This window comes from Pongo abelii, chromosome 21 (assembly GCF_028885655.2).
Source record: "Pongo abelii isolate AG06213 chromosome 21, NHGRI_mPonAbe1-v2.0_pri, whole genome shotgun sequence".
NCBI lineage: Eukaryota > Metazoa > Chordata > Mammalia > Primates > Hominidae > Pongo > Pongo abelii.
Genome location: NC_072006.2, coordinates 64,396,521 through 64,417,116, shown reverse-complemented (window position 1 = coordinate 64,417,116; position 20,596 = coordinate 64,396,521). Strand labels below are relative to the sequence as shown.

The 20,596-nt window shown below is 46.4% G+C and overlaps 1 protein-coding gene across 3 annotated transcripts in view; it reads right to left on the bottom strand.

Annotated features, from left to right (window-relative positions):
- Positions 1–1,089: 1,089 nt before the first annotated feature.
- The window catches only part of CDH26 (cadherin 26), a 54,218-nt gene continuing 34,711 nt past the window's right edge, over positions 1,090–20,596 (bottom strand). The window contains exons 11-17 of one of the 3 annotated variants that reach the window (XM_054541915.2): positions 19,408–19,647; positions 17,880–18,101; positions 17,169–17,299; positions 14,258–14,335; positions 11,109–11,162; positions 7,236–7,310; positions 1,090–1,484 (exon numbers count right to left, since the gene is read on the bottom strand). In XM_054541915.2, the coding sequence (XP_054397890.1) occupies positions 1,281–1,484; positions 7,236–7,310; positions 11,109–11,162; positions 14,258–14,335; positions 17,169–17,299; positions 17,880–18,101; positions 19,408–19,647 (1,004 nt within the window). In that variant the 3' untranslated portion in view covers positions 1,090–1,280. Of the gene's footprint in view, positions 1,485–7,235; positions 7,311–11,108; positions 11,163–12,509; positions 12,579–14,257; positions 14,336–17,168; positions 17,300–17,341; positions 17,557–17,879; positions 18,102–19,407; positions 19,648–20,596 lie in introns of those variants that run through there. The other 2 variants (XM_009233785.4, XM_024238955.3) reach the window with 2 other exon arrangements.

Genomic DNA, 20,596 nt, shown 5'->3' with positions numbered 1-20,596 from the left:
AAATGACTTTTATCTTGAATTACCCAGAAAATGCCCTAGACTGTCCTCTGAGTCATGCTAGGATCAGTCAGTACAGCTGTTCTACACATTCAAGCGTCCCATTCAGACATTCCAGTGCTTTAAATGTGGTTTTTCTTCTTTTTCAGCTTCCCAAAGCAGAGGAAGAGTGAGGTAACCAGGTAGGAAAAGGCCAGATCTCTTTAAAAGAAGTATTTGCACAGCTTCTTCAAAAAGGAGAAAGTTTTAACTCTGAGCTGTAACTCACTGTTTAACATAATACTTCGCTGATTCCACAGCAAACATGTTTCTACTGATTTATTTTAGGGCGTGAGAGAGGACATTTGCTCATTAATTATATAAAATTTTTATATGGCTGTAGACTTTTAGATATCCAATATGTGCATTAAAGTGTCCTAATAGGATTTTAAACTTTGCTTAGTCAGTCTCTTATCTATTACTCAGACTAGAAAACTGACTGTTTTTAGGGCATATGTTCCCCTATTAAGATTTTTGAAGAAACCATTTCTTCCCCCTGAAACTGACACTAGCAGTAAGTGGACAAGTAAAAACCAATTAAATTTTGTGGTTTTGTTTAAAGATAAAATCTAATCAGAACTTATTCATTCAAAGGCTCCTAAACTCTTTTACTTACATAAAACATACAAGTTAAATTATGTCAGCTTTTCATTTCTTAGAGTGTAATGTTTATACAGCTTTCAGCATAATCATTTCTCTCAAGATAACATATTTTATCTATTTATCTAATCAAAAAGTGAATAGGGACTAATACTTATTTTTTTTTAAATCACTTAAAATACTGATTACAAATGTAATAGGAAACATTTCTCTATTTACCTAAGTTTTCCCTTAAATGGAAGCAGAATCATAATCATAGAAATGTAAGTAACGTTTTCAAAACTATTTTTATTTTCCTTCAGTATTACCTGCTGTTCTCAAGTGGCTGGGTAATCTATGGGTTATATTTTCATTTACCCTCAAAACTAGGCTGCCAGTGGAAGCTAAGAATAACACAATTAAATTCAAGTTTCTCTAGAAAATATGACAAATCAAATTTTAAGAAAGCGTAACTTGTGGTTTTGCTTTGGTTCAAGATGGCTGATCTGAGAATATCAAAGCATTTAATTCAAACCAATAGTGTGTCCTCATCCTAGGACTGGAAGGTAATTTTTCTTTTAAGGAGAGAAAAGAAAAGCAAAGGGGAAAAATCTCTGAATAGTGATTCCCTTCCATGATTTCAATTCTCCAAAATATACATTTTTTTAGGAAGGAACACCTGACTCTGAATATATTTCCTCAAACGGAGTTGCTTTTGAACCCAAAGAGTCCAGCAAATCAGGTGGCAGCTCCTGTTCCAAGCTGGCCAGAGAGCTGAGGGATGGGGCCCCTCCACATTCCCCTTCCTCGCTGTAGACGTGAGGTAGGTAGCCGGGGTCATCTTCCAGCACATCGGCAACATGGAGTTTCTGCGGAAAAGTGGGGGAAAGAGAAGGTAAATGCCATGTGCTTCCATACCCAGCTCATTTCTCTAGCTTTGATTTGAGGAACACCTCAATGCAGTAGTAACAGCACTCAGGCCCCGCGTCCTCAGCTGACACAGGAGTTCGTACAGTCCCAGAAGTGGCAGCCATGCTGAGGGGACACATCCCACCTTATAGTCTGAGAGGGAACTGTGACACAGTGGTGGCCGCCCCAGGAGTATGACAGGAGCCCCCAGGAGGACCTCCCACCTGCTCCCACCCTCTCGCAGATTCATTCCTTGAGGCTCGCCCTTCCCTGTCCTGTGCCCTTGGACACTTCCCCTTCCATGAACCCCCAACCCTTGTTTGGACAACTGTCCCCTCTCTCTTCATCTTTACCTGGCCTCTTGCTGTGGGCTCCTTTCTCCCGACCCACAAATGTGCTCAGGTCTATCCTTCGATCTGCTCATACTTCACAGCCTCCCTCCAAGAAAGGGCGGCCACCACTTCCTGCCACCCCTTTCTCACCCGCATGGCTCCTCAAACCACTGCCCTCCAGTCTCCCCATTCATGCTCAGGCCATGACTTCATCCATCCCTAACCAAAGGTGATGTCGCAGTCACCATCTCTGTCTGTGACACTCCCTATGGTCACATCCAGAGCCAGAATTCCAACCAGACAGCTCCACGAGGACATCCACAGAGACCTCAGACTCAACATCCTGGAAACCACTGTGGTTTTGCCCACAACCTCCATCTCCTCCTCCCTCGTCCCCTCCCTCAATGCTCGCCAAGCGCAGTGTGCACCCCCTGTTACAGGGGCTAGCTGGCTACAACCCAGGGGATAATCCAGCACACCACCTGTTGTAAATTAAGTTCTACTGGAGCACAGCCAAGACCATTTATTTGTGTATCATCTGTGGCTGCTTTCACGGAACAACGGCAGGGCTGAGCTGTGGGAACTCGCCTTCAAATCCTACAGGATTTACTATCTGGCCATATATAGGAAGTTCACTGACCCCTGCAGCATTAGATGATTTTGGTGGTATCAGAACACATATTTATTTGAGTCAATGGCCATTTTATCGTATATTTCAAAACATAATAACAAGCACACCAACTCCATGATTTCACACTAGCTGATTGTAAAGCCAAAAGCTAATTAACATGTGAGCTGATTTACAGAAATGCGTTAAATACATAATAGTGAGTGGGTTAAACAAGTGTGACAGTAGTGAGAGAATGACCAAAGTGCATGAAACTCTAGCCTGGCTTAAGTCAGGACATCCCCAACAGCCCAGCTGCTCAACCTCGAAACCTAGAGTCATCGCCAGCTCTCCCCTGCCCCATCCTCTCAAATGCTCAGCGATATTTCTAGTTCTGTCCCCTCTCCTCCAGCCCCATGGCCAACGCCTGAGGATAGGTCCCTATCTCCAGTCACTGGGGCGAGAGTGGCAAGTTCACTAAACTCATTTCTTGTTCTTCTGGTCACCCGGAAAGATCACATTTCCTGCCTCTCTGCTAGATGTGGCTACGTGGCTGATGAAATAGGGATGTCAGGGACACGTACCTGGCCGTGAAAACCTCCCCGAGAGCCTCTGTTCTCGCTCTTTCTGTCCTCCAGCCCCATTTCCAGTTCTGAGTGGTGGCAGAGCCCCAGGGTGGGAGGACCCTGGGCAGGCTCCGGCTCAACACCCACCCTGATGTGTGACGTGAGCCAGAGGTGCCTGCTCTGCGCATTAAGCCGCCCTGCTGTGGGGTTGCCATGGCTTTCTCCCTCCCAACAGCCCTCTTGTCACCATCTCCTCCTCTCCCCAACCTCTCCTGCCTCAGGTCCACTCTCTGCACAAACCCCAGAAACATTTCCTAGGCTTCATATCTGCTCATTTCCTGTCTGCCTAGAACCCTAGACAGCCCTCCTCTGCCAATCTCCAACCCAGCAAACTCCAGCTCAGCATTCAGGACCCAAGTCATCTCTCTGTGAAGACTTTTCTGGCCTGAGTGATTCAATAAATAGGGGAGGGGAGGGGAGGGGAGGGGAGAGGGACTTTAGCCTATTTACCTTCTAATACCTCTAGAGGGTGCTATCTGAACCCACAGCCAGTTCTACAGACCTTGGCAGGAATGGGTTTAGTGGGAGCCTGTCTAATCCGTCACTGCTGATAGTAATTCTGAGAGGGTGAGCTCATGTAGGGCGTGGAAACAGTCAGAATCCTGGGGCTCAAGCCCAAGATGGGAGGTGGGGAGGGCCTGGAAAGGGCAGCTCTGGGGCCCCAGGGACCACATGCATGTCCCCATTCTGATGGGACCCCTGGGCTTCCAAGCTCTTAACTATGCCCCCCGCCCTGCCCCGCCCCGCCCAGTGACTGCAACAAGCTGTCTCCAGCCTCCTCTGGTTCTCAGGAGCCCTGCCTGGGCCCTTGTTTAGTGGGAAATGCTGTCTCCCCGCCCCAGTCTACTGCTATGTCAGGCTTCGTGCCCACGAGAAGCATGGGAACGCTCACCTGCACATCTGGCCCATTGACTGGGTCTGCTTACTCAGGGACTGTGGTCACTGTCTGACCATATGACATGGGGGAGCTGGGGGCAGGGGGAGGAAAGAGTTTTTAGAGCAAAACCAGCAGATACACAAGCTCTGGCCTACCTGTTAGGAGTCTGTTCACGTCCTTGCAGTGAAGCTGAATAGATAATTAGCGAAGGACCTGGTGTGTGCCGAGCAAAACAGAATCTGCAGTGGGGGCTGCGCTGGGTGGATTCAACTTCAAAACCCCCAGGCTGACAGCAGAGCAGCGGATGTCTGCACCCTGATTCAGCAATTTTGGAAGCCTCATCAGATCAATAATTCATCATACACCACCATCCAAGTTAGAGGGCTCACAAGGAAAGAACAGGGCCCTCTAATCCGGTGTTCCCTCCTCTCACACCACCAAGCAGAGCTTTGAGCTTCCATTGAATAAAGCTGCCTCCCTGCCCCGCAGAGGGAGGAGGGGGGCCTGCAGCTGGAACACGTCCCTCTCCTGCTCAGCCAGGCAGGACCTGCGATACTGTCCACACAGTCCACTTGGCATGAGCGGTATGTGTGCATGTACATGCGTTCACGTGTGTGCACGAATGTGAAAATGGGTAAGCTGGATACTACGTGATGATCACCACATGCTACGTTTTCTGTAGAGACATGATCTCGTCTGCACAGAGCTTCACCCGAGAGTGCAGCAGAGCTGCCCAAACTCTACTTTGTAGATGAGAAAGTAAGGCTCAGAGAGGAGACTTCCCTGACCCTGCTTAATGACCAGGTGGGCCCGTCTGTAGTTGGCCACTCTGTGCCCCATTTCTGGCTCTGTCCCTCATGCCTTTACCATTGGAGCAACTTGTCTGAGCCTCCATTTTTGGATTCATCTACCACATTGGGTTATAGTGAAAACGGTTCTTTCATTGGTTCTTCAGTGACCCCTGTGTCATGCACCAGTAATGGCACAGCCTGGCCCTCAGGGAGGTTACAGTCGGCTCGGGAGAGACACACAGAAATTTCCCCGCAGCTCATCCTTCATCTTCCTCACCAGCAGTCAGGGCCTGGGGAAGTGCCCTGCAGTCCTGACTCTGTGGGTACACAGCCTCCTTCTGTAGGAGCCTGGCTTGCCTGGTTTTAGGCAAAGCTTCTAGGCTCGGAGAAGATGTCTGTGTTCTCTTGAAGCAGGTGACAGGCAGCACCCATTCTGCAGGGCTAAGGAGTGGGAGTGAGGAGGGGCCAAGCCTACAGCACCTTTGGGGCTGTCACTGGGGCACAGGGCTGGAGCTCCCACCCGGGGACTGTGACAGGAACCAGAGGAAGCGACACTGGGGAGACCCCAGGCAGTGACTCTACATCCAGACACAGTCTGGGCTCACTTCCTCAGGCCACGGTGTTCACAGCCCTGTCTGTCATCCACTCTGACAACCACAGCAGGAGATGCCCAGGCTCACCAATGGGTTTCACAAAACAGGATCCCAGGACCTCAAGTCAGAGGCTCAGATGCGCACCCCAGACCCACTGCAGCAGGGTCCACAGAGTTGGTACTGGGGATCGCTGCTTTTTAATGAGCCCCCCAAGTGCCTAGACCCTGGAGCCCAGTTGCCTGTATTTGAGCCCCAAATCTACTGCTTTCTATGGCTGTGACCTTGGACACATTACCCAACTTCTTTGTTCCTGGGTTTGCGCATGTTATAAAAAGACGTATGACAGCACCTCCCCCAATAGGCTGATGTGCGGACTGAGAGTTAACATTTTTCAAGTCCTCAGAACAGAGTCTACAACAAAGTGAGTACTATACACGTGTTTGTCAAAAAAATAAGTCTAGCCTGACAGAGACTGTCTACATTTATGTCTTCCTTTGTGCTTATTATTCCACAGGCCTGAGTTTCCACTGCCCTGCAACAGGAGGAGCTGCTTAGGGTCAGAACAGCCTGGGTAGCTTCTTGGTACATCCTTCCCCAAACAGGGGGCATGCAGAGCCTCCATGACACAAGCATGTGGACTGGCTCTGCCCTATCCATGTAAATCTGCCCATGGGTTTGCCCAGCTCCCAAGCTGCTTTCTAATCTTCCCAGGAGTACACAGTGGCTGTGTTGAGGGACCTTTCAGGATATACCTGAAATCAGAATCTCACCCAATAGACCCCTTCAGCGCAGTCAAACTACGTCTTTCACAATTTTGCAGGAAAAGAGCCTTCATTCTGAGGTAGGAGGCCAGCAGGTCTTGTTTTCTGGTCACAACCCTGCTGACCAAAACAGGATCTGGTCCAGATGGGATGAAGTTAAAACAAAAAAAAAAAAACCCCAGCAGAAACCAGCAGATGAGACGAAAGTGATCCCTGGATGCCCTCATTGCTCATTGGTGCAAGAGACTCACACCAGTGCCAAGACAGCTTACAAACGCCATGGCAGTGACCCAGAAGTTACCACCGCTCTCCTAGAAAGTTCTAAATAACCAGCCCCTCAGTTTGCATCAACCTGCCGCTTAATTTGCATATAATTGAAAGTGGGTTTTAGTGCGTATAAATACAGTTGCCAACAGCCCATATATTTCCGACTCTGAGTATACTGCCTATGAGTTAGCCCTGCCTTGCAAGGAGCAGTAATGTTGAATAGAAGACTGCTGTCTAACACCTCCACCTCACCTTTGAATTCTTTCCCAAAACCCTCCTGGGCTAATCCCCAATTTTGGGGCTTGCCTGTCCTGTGTCAATTCTGTCTTCATTTGGATTCTGCAAAGCAGCACTGGACAGAGGATTCCCATGAAAGTGATAGCTATGGACTTAATTGTGTTCCCTCTCCAAATCCACACGTTCAGGCCCTAACCCCAATGTGATGGCATTTGAAGATGGAGCCTTTGGGAGACAATTAGGTTTAGATGAGCTCATGAGGGTAGAGTCCTCATGATGGAATTAGTTCCCTAATAAGAAGAGATACCAGGGAGCTTGGTATCTCTCTCTTCATCCCATGTGAGGACACGGTGGGAAGGCAGCCATCTGCCAGCTAGCAAGAGAGCCCTCACCAGAACCCAACCATGCTGGAACCCTGACCCTTGGACTTCTAGACTGCAGAAACATGAGGCAATACACTTGTGTTATTTAAGCCACCAGTCAGGCTATAGTATTTTATTATGGCAGCCTTAGCTGATGAACGCAGTGATTTAGGAGGAAGTGTCCCCAAATCAAGCCTGGAGCACAGTGGGGATGCAGAACCCATAGCGAGCGCACAGGACAAGGGGAGCCCTCCCTACCTGATTCAATGTCTCTGCCATCCTTCTTTCCACCGGAGCCAGGAGTTGTCTGTGCATTGTGGCATCTGGGTAAGCCTGCAAGCAAACCAGTAGAGTTTCACACTACAGCAGAGCCCTTGTCCTACCCCCCAACCCCTGTGTGTCAGTGGCCCCAGCACAGATGGGGCACACTCAGTACAGTTCTCTTAGAGGTAAAGAGCCAGGCCCAGGGCAGTTTGCTCACGTTTCCTCTCTTTGTGTTGGGGGAGAGAGGGAGGCCCTGCAAGCTCTCATGGCTAGACTTTCCAATGCCTGGGCTGAAACACACTTTCAGTGAGGAGGGAACCCGAGTGAGCCCAGCCAGGAGGGGTGTTCATGCTGACAGCCTCACTCATGCCTTGCACCCCCTCAACTACACTGCCCCTCCTCGTTCATTTTGGCTTCTCTTCCTCTGAACCTTGCCCATTGTTCTCCATGATGGGATGCTGGCAGTCACCTGCTCATCTGGCCCATGTCTGTGGATCTGGGTCTCTGTGCTATCTAAGGGCAAAGGGTACAGTGGTAGGAAACAGGCTTGACATCTACCGGGAGGAGTGGCTACTTGGGGGCCCACAAATCCCACCACTAAACCACGTGAGTCAGGCTGGCCTGGAGGCAAGCAAAGCACCCGGGGCCTCACTGTCGGGCTCACACAGGTGCAAGGCAAGCACCCAAGCATGGCGGTAAACGTAAGACTGATCACCAAGGGAAGGTTTAAGAGGGCATCTCACCCAGTTGAGACCAAGGAGTTCTCAGGAGGGGGAAGTTGTAGGGCCAAGGAACAGAAGGGAATTCCGATGAGAAGAAACAGCACAGGCCCTAAGCAGGGAGGGAACTTGGTGTGTTCTGTGGCTGGAGCCCAAAGAGGTGGGGTGCTGGGATGGTTAGGGAGGTGGGGGGAGGCTCAGAGCAAGTTGGAGCCATATGTGAGCAAAGGCCACGTGATAGAGGATCTCGCAGGACATTAAAGTCATAGGTCTGTCTTAGGCTGGGTTCTGCAAAGCAGCCCTGGAGGCAGGATTCCCTTAAGGTCATAAGGTTGTAGACTTTTCCCAGGTGCAATGGCAAGCCATCAGGAAGTTTTAAATTGGAGAGTGACATATGATTTGTGTTTTTAATCACTGGTGGCCTTTATGGCTGAGATGACTTCTGATCATACCTGGGTTTAGGGATACTTATTGGGTTCCAGAAGATGTATGTAAAATATGATAAAGCTTGGGGCAATTTTGTATGTCCATGAGGCTATATATACACATACATATGTATATACATATACACACATGCACATGTACAGACATACATATACACATGTTCATATATGCATACTCATGCCTCTGTACATGTACATGCTTCTATACATATACATATAGACATATACATATACAGTTGACCCTTGAACAGTGTGGGGGTTAGGGGTGCTGATGCTGCACAGTTGAAAACATGCCTATAACTTTTGATTCCCCCAAAACTCAGCTAACAGTCTACTGTTGACTGGAAGCTTTTCCAATAACATAAACAGTCAATTAATGCATATTTTGTATGTCATATGTATTATATACTATATTATAATAAAGTAAGCTAGAAGAAAGAAAATGTCATTAAGGAAAATATATTCACTATTCATTAAGTGGAAGTGGATCATCATAAAGGTCTTCATCTTCATTGTCTTCTCTCTGAGTAGGATGAAGAGGAGGAGGGAGAAGAAGGGTTGGTCTTGCTGTCTCGGGGGTGACAAAGGCAGAAGAAAACCCACATATAAGTGCACCCACACAGTTCAAACTCCTGTTGTTCAAGGGTCAACTGTATACACATATCTATCTATATACACATACATACATACAGTTATGCACTGCATAACATTTCAATGACAGGCCGTATATATAAAGCTGGTCCCATAAGACTGTAATGCTGTATTTTTACTGTACCTTTACTATGTGTAGGTGTTCTGTTTTTTTGTTTGTTTGTTTGTTTTTTTGAGATGGAGTCTCGCTCTGTCACCAGGCCGGAGTGCAGTGGCGCTTCTCAGCTCACTGCAAGCTCCACCTCCCAGGTTCACGCCATTCTCCTGCCTCAGCCTCCCGAGTAGCTGGGACTACAGGCGTCCAGTTAATTTTTTGTATTTTTAGTAGAGATAGGGTTTCACCGTGTTAGCCAGGATGGTCTTTATCTCCTGACCTCGTGATCCGCCCGCCTCGGCCTTCCAAAGTGCTGGGATTACAGGCGTGAGCCAACGCACCCGGCCTGTGTAGGTGTTTAGATACACAAACACCATTGTGTTCTAATCGCCTACAGTATTCAGTATAGTCACATGCTGTATGGGTTTGTAGCCTAGGAGCAACAGGCTACACCATGAGGTCTAGGTGTGTAGTAGGCTACACCATTTAGATTTGTGTAAAACACTTTATGAGGTTTACACAGTGATGAAATCACCTAATGACACATTTCTCAGAACGTATCCCCATCATTAAGTTAGACATGACTGTACATATACACATGTGTGTACACATAGTGAAGCCACATCATACCAAGGTAAGCCGAACCAAACATACTTGGCCAAAGATGCAAGGTGTGGACCACTACAAGCAGCCCTAGGGACCCTGCTGCCTGGCTCCCAGTGCTGGGAGCACTTGACTGGAGATGCTGTGCCCTCAGTCTGTTTAGCCCCAGGGGCCTCTCAGAGGAGGAGCCTTAAGATGTAGGCTATGTACAAAGTACCCTTGCACCAGATGCTCACTGACCAAGCATGGGGCTCATCCAGGGCCAGAGGAAGATGGCATGTCAGTTTCCAGCCTGGCTCCTTCCCGAGGTATACTTGGGGTGATTTTGCCTCAAGCCAACTTCAGGTCCTAACCCCACACTAGTATGGCTGCACTGTGGCTGAGAGAGCACCATCTCTCCTCTCTGGGCTTTTGTGGACTTAGCCACTGGTTTAACTCTATCCCCAGGGCCTACGACTCCTCAAAGATACTTCAGCTAGAGTATTTGAATTTTATTTTCATTATTTACAAATTATTTCAATAATAATATTGAATGTTATTTTTATAATATAACAGAAAGTGGTTTACATCTTTTTTAGTCTCCCACACCAACATGTTAATTTGGGATGCCATGTTAGCTTTTATGAAACTCAAATGAAGCTTTTTGTCCCATGTTTCATTACTCAAAGAGAATACGAATATTGTAAACTGAGCTATTCAAAAACCATTAAGATTTGAAACTGCTTCTTGGTATACATCAAAATTTTCTTGATAATTTAAAAACCAGTTTATAATAATGTGAGGCAATGAATTAGGTGCTAAGTTAACATAATTTTGCAAACTATATCCACAACATTCAACTTCCTTTTGTTTACATCAGAATCATTATTTTTATTGGCTATTTTGGTAATAGGTATATGTTATTAATGTCAATGCATACAAAATTAGTACTTAGATGTTTTATTTACAATGGAGTTATTTGTAGGATCTCATTTGAAAAGAAGAATTCTGCTGCAAAACATATTTAGAAAAAAAAATTGACTAGATGATGTCTAAGACCCCCTTAGCTCAAAATTTCTATAGGTCTGTGACAAAGCATAGCAGAAAACTCAGCCTATGATTGAGGTCTTAGCAACTCAACAGCAAAAGAAATTGCCAGGGACTGAAAAGCTCTTATGCCCTCAAGTCACGGGATAAATGTGCCTTAACTACTTCCAACCTCTCTTCACATTCGCTTCTCCTTCAGTTTGTTTGGATGTTGGGCATATTTTTTTATCACCTCTTTCCTTCCAAATTTCCAATTTTCAGGGCTTTCCACAGCTTTTAGGCAGAACAATAAGGTAAGTTTTTTCACAGTAACACCTACATCTGTACTTACAGGAGTAGAGTATATGTTTTTCACACCTCTTGGCTCAAAGAGCTCGCCATAACCCTTAAATAAAAGAAAGATGAAATATTTACTGATTTGAAATAAATTACCAAAGGATGCAAATACATAACTAGAAATTCTTGCAGTCACATTGCCTTTCATTTTTATACTAAAGGTATAGTAATTCTAAAGAGTGTAGATATTCATAGCAGAAATTCATGAACAAGTTTCATAGTTGCTTTGTGAAGAAGGAACATGAGAATATTAGATTTGCAAGCTCTATCTTGGGTCCGTGAACACCCAGTAAGATTTCCTTTGTGCCATGGCCATGCCCTGAATACAAACAAATGACACACATCCACTCCTAGGACCCAGGACTAGCTGCACAACTCTCAGGGCTCAGTGCAAGATGAAAGTTGGGGGCCCTTTGTTCAAAACTTAAGAATTTCAAGATGGTGACAGTAGAATATTAAACCAAGCAGGGGTTCTTTAGAGGGGGAGGCCCTGTGCCATGGTGTGGGTTCCATGTCCATGCAGCTGGCCCCAAAAGCACCAGAAGGGTCAGCTGCATGGACATGGAACCCAACATTCATCAATGCAGGAGCCCTTCAGTGACGGATTTGTGGCATCATCTTTGTGCAAAGAAGAACACCATGTTTTCATCTTTGCTCAGATACTGCCTGTGCAAAGATATGAAATTATAGAGATCTTGAATTTATTTTAGAAGCTGTCCCTCATAAAAATTGGATATGATTCTATGGCTCTTTAGACCCTGAATACCTCTTTTAATTCTATATTGGAAAAGCACATTTTTGTTAAATAATGGCTAGTTAAACTGGTGAGGTCGAAATAAGGTCTGTGATCGAGAACTGTACTCAGAGTGTTGTGCCAAAGTCCATTTTCTGATTTGATCATGGAGTAGGGTTACATAAGATGGTATCTTTGGGGGACCCCCAAGAACTCTCCGTACTATTTTTGCAACTTCTAGTTAGTCTACAATTATTTCAGAAAAAGTCATTTCAGGCCTCCCTTTCGCTGGAAGCATGCAGTCACTGGGCTGGAATTTAGTCAGGGCCAAAGTCCTGTGCTCTTAACTTTATAGATTATCTCTGGTGCCCTTAGAAGGACATGAGAAAATGTATCTATTTGTGGATGTTATAAAAAGTGTCATATTTGATCAGGATTATCAAACAACTCTAAAAACAGCAGCCGTCACCAATAATAATAATACCTAGTTCTATAGATGGAAATAGAGTTGGGTGCAAAAAGCCTAGCTTCTCAGATTTTCATTGACTATGTGCCTTTTTCTGACAGTATCACAGAATCTTCTACAATGGCCCTCTCTCAGAAGAACCAACTGTTAGTCACTAGTGAGATGGCCGCAGCAGGGAGCAACCTTCTGGAACTCACCCAACTCCCCAGAGCACAGCGTGCTTGGGCTGACCTATTCGCTGCAGATGGGGGCGTTTCCTTAATATCCTAGGGGGAAAATGCTGATTTACTCAAAGGAGAATGGATTTCTCTCCAGCTGGAAATAAAGTGGGCATGTGTGACCTCTCACTGCCTCCCCTTGCTCATATATTCATAGGCAAACAAATTAACACGATGAGAGGGAGGGCGCGGAGGTGGGGAAAGGAAAATGAAGAGAGGCAGGGAATAAAAGGACAGGCGCAATGGAACTGCGTGGCAGGAGGGGGCTTGAAGGTGAAGATGCTAACGTTCTTTCCGTGACACAGACACCTGAAAACTGCACAGACACGCAGACGAGAGCGAGAAGGTGACACTCACAGAGGAAACTGTTTAGATTTAGGGATGGGATTGTGGGCATTTTCTGCTTTGGGTTTCTGTTATTTTAATAGTGACCCTTCAATAATGAAGTTAAATTTCAAAGAAAATAAAGCAGGCAATGGATCTTGACAATGGTCTCATTGACGCTGTTTCATGCTATGCAGCAGATTTTAAAATATCAGGTTACCCCATAAATCATAAGTGATGGCTTCACTTAGAGAAAGTGTGTGAATGGCAGTTTATTTAAGCAGTCACCACAGATGTACTTACTAGAATATTCACAGGACACTGAAGGGAACCCAGAGATACACCAAAACCTAGAAGGTGGAGGCTTTGGTTTCCTCCCCTGTAAAATAGGGAAGCAAGATTGCCCCCACTACACACACACCCCTATGGGTTCTGGTGAAAATTCAATGAGATGAGGCATGCAAAGTGCATAGTGTGCCCCTCAGGGCAACGCCTAGGCCTCTAGAAGTTTGCAGACTGGCTCAGAGGAAGGAAAGAGAAGGCTCCCGCCAGCCCAGGAGGCAAGTTTGTAGGAACGAGAAAAGGGCAGCCTTTCCCCCAGGAACACGGATTAGTGGTCAGAATGCATGGCGGACCCAGCCCTGCTCACTGCCCTGGCCAGGCACATGCTCATTTATGGCAATCCTGGGTCAACTTTGTTTTCAAAGTAGGGGACACCTACTACTTATAGAATGGAAGATTTAGCTATTTGGGAAACAATTTTAAATAACACTGATTTGCATGGTGAGAAAATTATTCCCTCTCTGATTCTGTTTCCACACCCTAATGACATCCAGGAGGAAGTGTCACTCTGGTGCTAGCCTGGCTTCCATGCTCTGCCTTCCTCGCAGAGGGGCCCTGGGCCTTTGGCAGTGACATCGTCCACCCAGTCATCGTGCCCTACTTCTTTCGTGGCTATTTTCACACTTGCCTGCTCTTTATACAAGTAAAACTGTGTTTTCATTTACAGTTGAAATATAAAATTTCCTACTTAAATAAATGTACTTAATGTGGACACAAGCCCATTTTAAGAAAAAAGTGTCTTAAGAAAAAGTGTCTTAGACTAGTCCAAGTGCCATATGCATATGGCAAAAAATCACCATATGGCACTGGACTCAGTGATATTTGGAAGTACTGGGTCATCTGACGCCATAGCAAAGATGAAGGAACTTGGCCACCGAAAGGCAAGGGTGTTTTAGGCTAAGGGAACCATGGGGCTTTGCAAGTAGGGGCTGGGGTTGCTGACTTGCAGAAGAACCTCCCTGGATGTGGCACTGGGAGGAGCATCCCAGGGGTTCCTTGTCAGGGAAACCATCAGGAAAGTCACCTCTCCGAAATCCAGAAGCAAGTAAGGGGCATGTTACCTTAACTCCCTGCGTGGGTCCTGCTGCAGCTGTGCAGATGAGCAGAGCCAGCCTCTGGCCTTCAACATCTGACCACATCTGTAAAACACAGAGAAAGAAATATGACAAGGGCTGAAATCACAGATAGCAGAAATAAAAACAGAAGGAAAGGGATGACATTTTCTCCAAAACACATTGTATCTGTGCCATCACAGAAGAAGTCCAGACTGTAAAAAATACACCTCTCCTGTAAATCTGGATGACTTATATGGAAAAAGGATGTTATTTCTGTTTGCCTTTTGTAATTGCTCGCTGGGAGGTTGAGCTTCTCGTGGTTCAGGGTTCCATGGAAACTGGTGGCAAAAGGCTCATTTCAGGAGCTCTCAGAATTGAAAAGCTTGTCTTTTTCTAGGGCTCATAGTGATGGCTCTTGGGGTCACCAGCGTTGCATGGTATTCTGTGCATTGTCCCATTCATTTATCATCCAACATATATGTTCACTGAGGGACTCAGGTTGATGGGTGCTGGATTTCTGTTGGCCAAGGGCTCATTAGCTTCCCCACATGCAGGGAAGGCATCTATGCAGTTCTGTAGATCATCACCATCAGATGGCATCCCTATAGTTTAGCAGTAGAATGTGACAACATGTGTGCAGCTAGTGATGATATCTTGCATGGAGTTTTCCCAAGAGCACAGAATGCTCCTGGTGAGTGGATGTGAAATGTAGGCTGGTATATTCATGTAAGATGGATAGAGGGATAAGTGCACCTAGAGATGGCCTTATTTACCAAGGTTACAAAGATATAATCAGTAATTACTGCTAATAATGCGAATATTGGTAGCCACCCTTTATTGCATGACTGTTAGTGCTGAAAATTTTACATGTGTTATTTGATTAAAGAGTCCAACAAACTTAAGAGACAGAAGACTATCAAGCTCACTTTATATATGAAAGTCAGAATCAGTTAGATTATGTAACTGATCAATCACAGATTTGGAATCTACACCCAGGTCTGTTGAATTCCACTTCTCAGAGCCCTAAGATACTGAAGCAAGAATGGAGATGTGCCTTTAGCTGTGAATGGGAAACAAGAGAAAGATTTGTTGGTACAAGAAGAGAACAGAGTCCCTTGCCCAGCATGAGGTTCTCTTGTCCCTCTGGCATAGCTGGTCTTTGAACAGTGCCACCATGTCATTAAGCCCCCTCCAACCCTCCTGGTCTTAGCATCACAAGGGCCAAGGTTCCTTTCCACCCACACTGCTTCCATAGCTGCTTCCTCTTTTCCAAGAGACAATCACAAAGCTGCTGGGAAAGAAGGGTAACCAGGGCATCCCCACTGTCCCTTCCATCTCAGCTACAACCCGAACCAGTGCTCAGGGAGTGCGACATTCCTGCCAGTCTCCTCCAAGCTCAGCAGCTTTCACTCTCTCCCGCCAAGGAGGAGACTGAGGCACAGCTCCTGGGCCTGGGAACCATTTCTGTTTCCCTTCATGGTTGAGCCTCTGAGCCACTGGAACTGTCCAAGGCAAGAAATTCTACTGTTACACAAAGACTGCTGTTTGTCCAGATGCTTTTCTTCTTAAAATTACACAACAAATCAAGTTTGCTGCTGCTCTCATGTTTGGGATGGGGAGATTCCTTCCAGGGGACTTCACAATCTGGAGAGTTTGGACCTTGCTCCTGTTTCCCCACCCAGGAAGGGCTCACAGGAGGGTGCACAGGCACGTACCTGCCAGAGGAGCCTAAGCGACTGCTCCCTTGCCTCCTTCATGCTGCAGGGAAGACAAAATGCAAAGAACCCTGGAAGCCTTGGGCGAGCACCAGCTTCTTCAATCAAATATTTTTGAGAAACTCTCTAATTACATGAGCATCATATCAAAGTTCATTGAAATATCTTTTCCCTAAATGTCTCACTTCATTCAATAAGTCTCTCCCTTCCAGGAAAAAAACATTGGTGGAGATGTAAGATGAGGTGACCGAATCCTCTGTGTGTGTTTCCTTTTGACATTTCTTTTGCGTTCATTTTCTAAATCAACCACTTAATTCTAGATGAAGACAAACAGGAGAGCTCACAATGTTTTCATCTCTTTGTCTGTCTAACCCCAGCCCAGGGTTGCTGCAAGGACGACTAAGATAACGTAGGGCCCATTTCAGAAGCAGCCAGTTTGAAAAACCAGTGGCCATTGGCCAATTACTTTATATGGCTCTGCCTTGTGTTAGGTGCCTTCATAGGCATCCTCTTTGATCCACAACCTATCTGAGAATTTGACTTTATCATCCCAGTTCACAGATGAGGATATAGGGGTAAATGATGAAGCTAATGAGGTGTGAAGGCAGAAACAGAGCCCAGGGCTTGTACCTCCAAGGGCAGTGAGCTTTCTGGTTGGCCTCTGCCAGACAATGGTAGAAAAGCAGGTTCTGCCACAATCTACCAAAAGCCATGGTCAAGAAGCCAGCTCAGACTCATTTAACTAGTGAGCCTAACACAATCCCATTTAGGGAATGTCTACCTAATAAAAATCACTTTTTCCCTAAGCACAGTTTCTCAAACTCACCACTTAGGAAACTGGGGCAGATAATTCTCTATGGTAGAGGCTGTCTTGTGTGTTGTAGGCTGTTTAGCAGCATCTCTGACCTCAACCCACTAGATGCCAGTAGCACTCCTAACTGTGACCATCAAAACTGTCTCCAGGCATTGATGAATATCTCCTACGGGGCAAAATTGCTCATGGTTGAGAACCATTGATCTAAAGGAATAAATTCATTTATCTGAGTTAGACAGTATTTGCAAGAATTTTTTCCCACTTGCTACTGAAACATGGGTAAGAGTGAAGAATTAAGAGGTGGTACAACGGGTGAAAAAATACTTGCTATATGTCTGTGTATTAGTGAACTCCTTGCCATAAGACACAAAGCATGACATTCCACTACCTGGGCTGAAGTGGCTTTGCTCTCCGCATTATACATGACCAGTGTTTGGTGGCCTTCATCATTGGATACAGAGCATCCATGCCTCTTAGGTTCAAGCACAAAATAGCATCGCAACAGGAAAAGCAGAGCCACTGTGATAAGACAAAGGGGAAAAACAGATTAGACAAGCTCACCCATATTAGAGGTTTCATGAGGATCTTGTTCTGTTCATATATAACTCAGTCATGAACTGGCAAGGCCAAATTGTGTCTTAGTCATCTGTGTAGCTATAAAGTTTAACACAGTTCTAGGGTACAAGTAGATGCCACATAACTGTTTGTTGAATTAATCAATAATACTATCTGGCCAGTAATATTGTCTTGTTTCTTGGAAAAGCTGCTTTCTTATTAGCCTTGCCAAGTCCAGGAGCCTGGACATCTGTGCATTGCTGTCTCCATGGTTATTACAAACAAAGTCAAGGCCACTCCTTGACTACGTTGACTGATGGATTCCATTGTGAGTAGAAGCTGCTTTTGCTGGCTAGGGATCTTGCCTGGCCAGCATGGCAACCTCTGATCTGCATCTAGGAGCCTGAGTACACCCAGAAGTCATTCTCAAAGCCATTCCACCAATCCTGCCACCGCTGTCCCCTACCCCAGCAAGCCCCATACTCCTGGTCTATTGCCTGGGGAGAGGAGCCACAGTCCCAGGACACCCCTACAGACCACTTACCTGCCAGAGCCACAAAGGCTGCACAGACAGGGCACAGGACCCCCACAAGAAGCCCCACTCCTGCATCTGCATGCTCCACACACGTGAACCCACTGGCACAGGGGCAGATCCTTACATGGACAGTTTGCTTCTGGGAAAGTCCCTGTTTGTCTCCAATGAAGAGTGGCACCAAGTAATTACCACGTGGCAGGCTTCTCAAGGTTAAAAGTTCAACTGATTGACCTGCAGAGGGAAAAAGAACATGGCACGCATTGACTCACTCATCTGCTCATCCGCTCAACGCACGCTTACTAAACGGCCTGCACGGGCCAAGCTCTGTTTGAAAGTAAGCCAACTGCAGAGTTAGAGGGAGGGGTCCTCAAGGGCACCCTCACTTCTGACACCAACTGCAAGTTCACGGATTCCTAAGACCACCCTCAGGTTCAACAATTCTCTAGAAAGACTCACAGAACACACTGAAAGTTGTTACAGTGATGGTGCCGTTTTTTACAGGGAAAAGATACAGATGTAAATCAGACAAGGAAAGAGGCACCTAGGGCAGAGTCCAGAAAAGCACCAGCAGCAGAGCTTCTAATCATCCTCTCCTGAGAAGCCAGGTCAGCATCGATGAGGGACAGAACACATGGGATGCTGCAGCCAGGGACGTTCACCTGAGCCTCAGGCTCCAGTGTCCTCCTGGGGCTTGGTCAGGCAACCTGGTGGGCCTCCCAGGTGGGCGGCCTCAGTCTCCAGCCTCTCTGGTAGTCGACTGATACTATGTGACCAGAAGCCCCCAATCTAAATCACATTGCCCCTATCTGGCTCAGCCCAAGACACCCCAGAGATCACCCAGACCCCAAGGACAAAGACCAGACCTCTCTTTGGGCAAGGCAAAGTGCTTTACCACACACTCTAGGTCTGAGAACTACAAACTTGAGCACACAGTTTCAGCTGAAACCGTGCCACAGTCTACAGACGCCACAGCTAGAGGCACAGAGGAGAGTGTTGACAGTGGATGCCAGTTGCTTTTAACCTGCTCAGCATGTTCATCTTCTGGTAACAGTGCCCCAGTGTTTCTTTAGGGAAGCCCACACATCTTGAATTCTCAGTATGAATCAGGAGAGGCTGAGCCCAGATCCCAACAAGGTCCAGGTGTGGGCTGGGAACCAGCCAATCAGCACATCCGCCCTCCCAAGCCCCACCCACAGTGATTGACAGGGCAGCTGACCCAGGCCAAACAGTGACATCAATCCTGGAGCTTCCCTGGAAACACCCTTCTTGCCAGATGCTAGGATATGTCTCAGGGACTCCCAGCAGCCTCCTACCCCCGATGAGAAGAGTTTCCTAAAAAAGAAGGAACCTAGAGAAAGGCAGACCATGTGTGGGAAGGTGGCTTCCAGGGATATCCTTTGAGCACCTAGAGCCAGCTCTGCCAGAACACAGACTTCTCTGGCTTTTTAAGCTAATAAAGTCCTTTTTTGCCTTAATCTGTTTGAATTGGATATCTGGCATTTCCCACTCTTTGCCCGTGACCAATACAAAAACTCACCCCAATTTTTCCCCAACTTCCATGTGTCTTCTGCATTTCCCCAGGTTTTGTCCAATTCAAATGTAAATGGGTCAGAGAACGGCTCCAGGTCCGGATCCTCTGCCTCGATGTGGAGGCGCTCATGCACAGCAGACTCACAGACCTCCATGTAGCGGGAACGTGGTCGGAGAGTCGGGACATTGTCATTGATGTCAGACAGGAAGAGCATTAGCGTCCCTGTAGCAGTCTGCGGTGGGAAACCTTGTACAGGGGAGGAAGTTTCAGGAGTTGTTTATCTCGTGCACACAGAGCCCTGGAGAATGAGCACTCTCCGTCTCTCAGAAAAAAAATATTCCTGAAATACTGGAATGTTTCCCTTTCAAGGTCATAAGCTCTCCTGGCATGCACGTGATCTGTTTTCCTGCTTTTATGAACATTCAGAACATTTGGGTAAAGTACGCTAATAAAGCACTTACCACCTCAAATCATTTGTAGAACAAGGTAGAATGTGGCATCATTAAAAAAACAAAAGGTCAATCAATGGTGCCAGGCGTCAAGGATGGGTAGGGTGGAGGAAAATGGGTGTGACTAAAGAAGGGCACCATGGGGGCCCCCGAGGGGAGGCAAATGCGCTGCATCTCTGCGTTGATGTCCTGGTTACAAGGTTACACTGTAGTCCTGCAAGGTGTTGCCCCTGGGGGAAACTGGCAAAGGATACTCAGGATCCACTAGATTATTTCTTAAAACTGCAAGTGAATCTACAATTATCTAAAAGGACTTTTCCTAATTAAAAAAAGTGGCAATCATCACTTCACAACTGCAAATATATGGAGCCAACCTAAATGCCCATCGACCAATGAGTGGATAAAGAAAATGTGGCATATGTATACTATGGAATACTACTCAGCCATAAAAAAGAATGAAATAACGTTTTTTTCAGCAACTTGGATAGAGCTGGAGGCCATTCTTCTAAGTGAATAACTCAGGAATAGAAAACCAAATACTGTATGTTCTCACTTATAAGTGGGAGCTAAGCTATGGATACACAAAGGCATGAGTGATATCATGAACTCTGGAGACTCAGAAGCAGGGGAGGAGGGAGCCAAGGGCTAAGAAACCTCACATTGGATACAAGGTACACTACTCAGGTGACCAGTGCACTAAAATCTTAGACCTCACCACTGCATAATTCATCTACGTAACCAAAAAC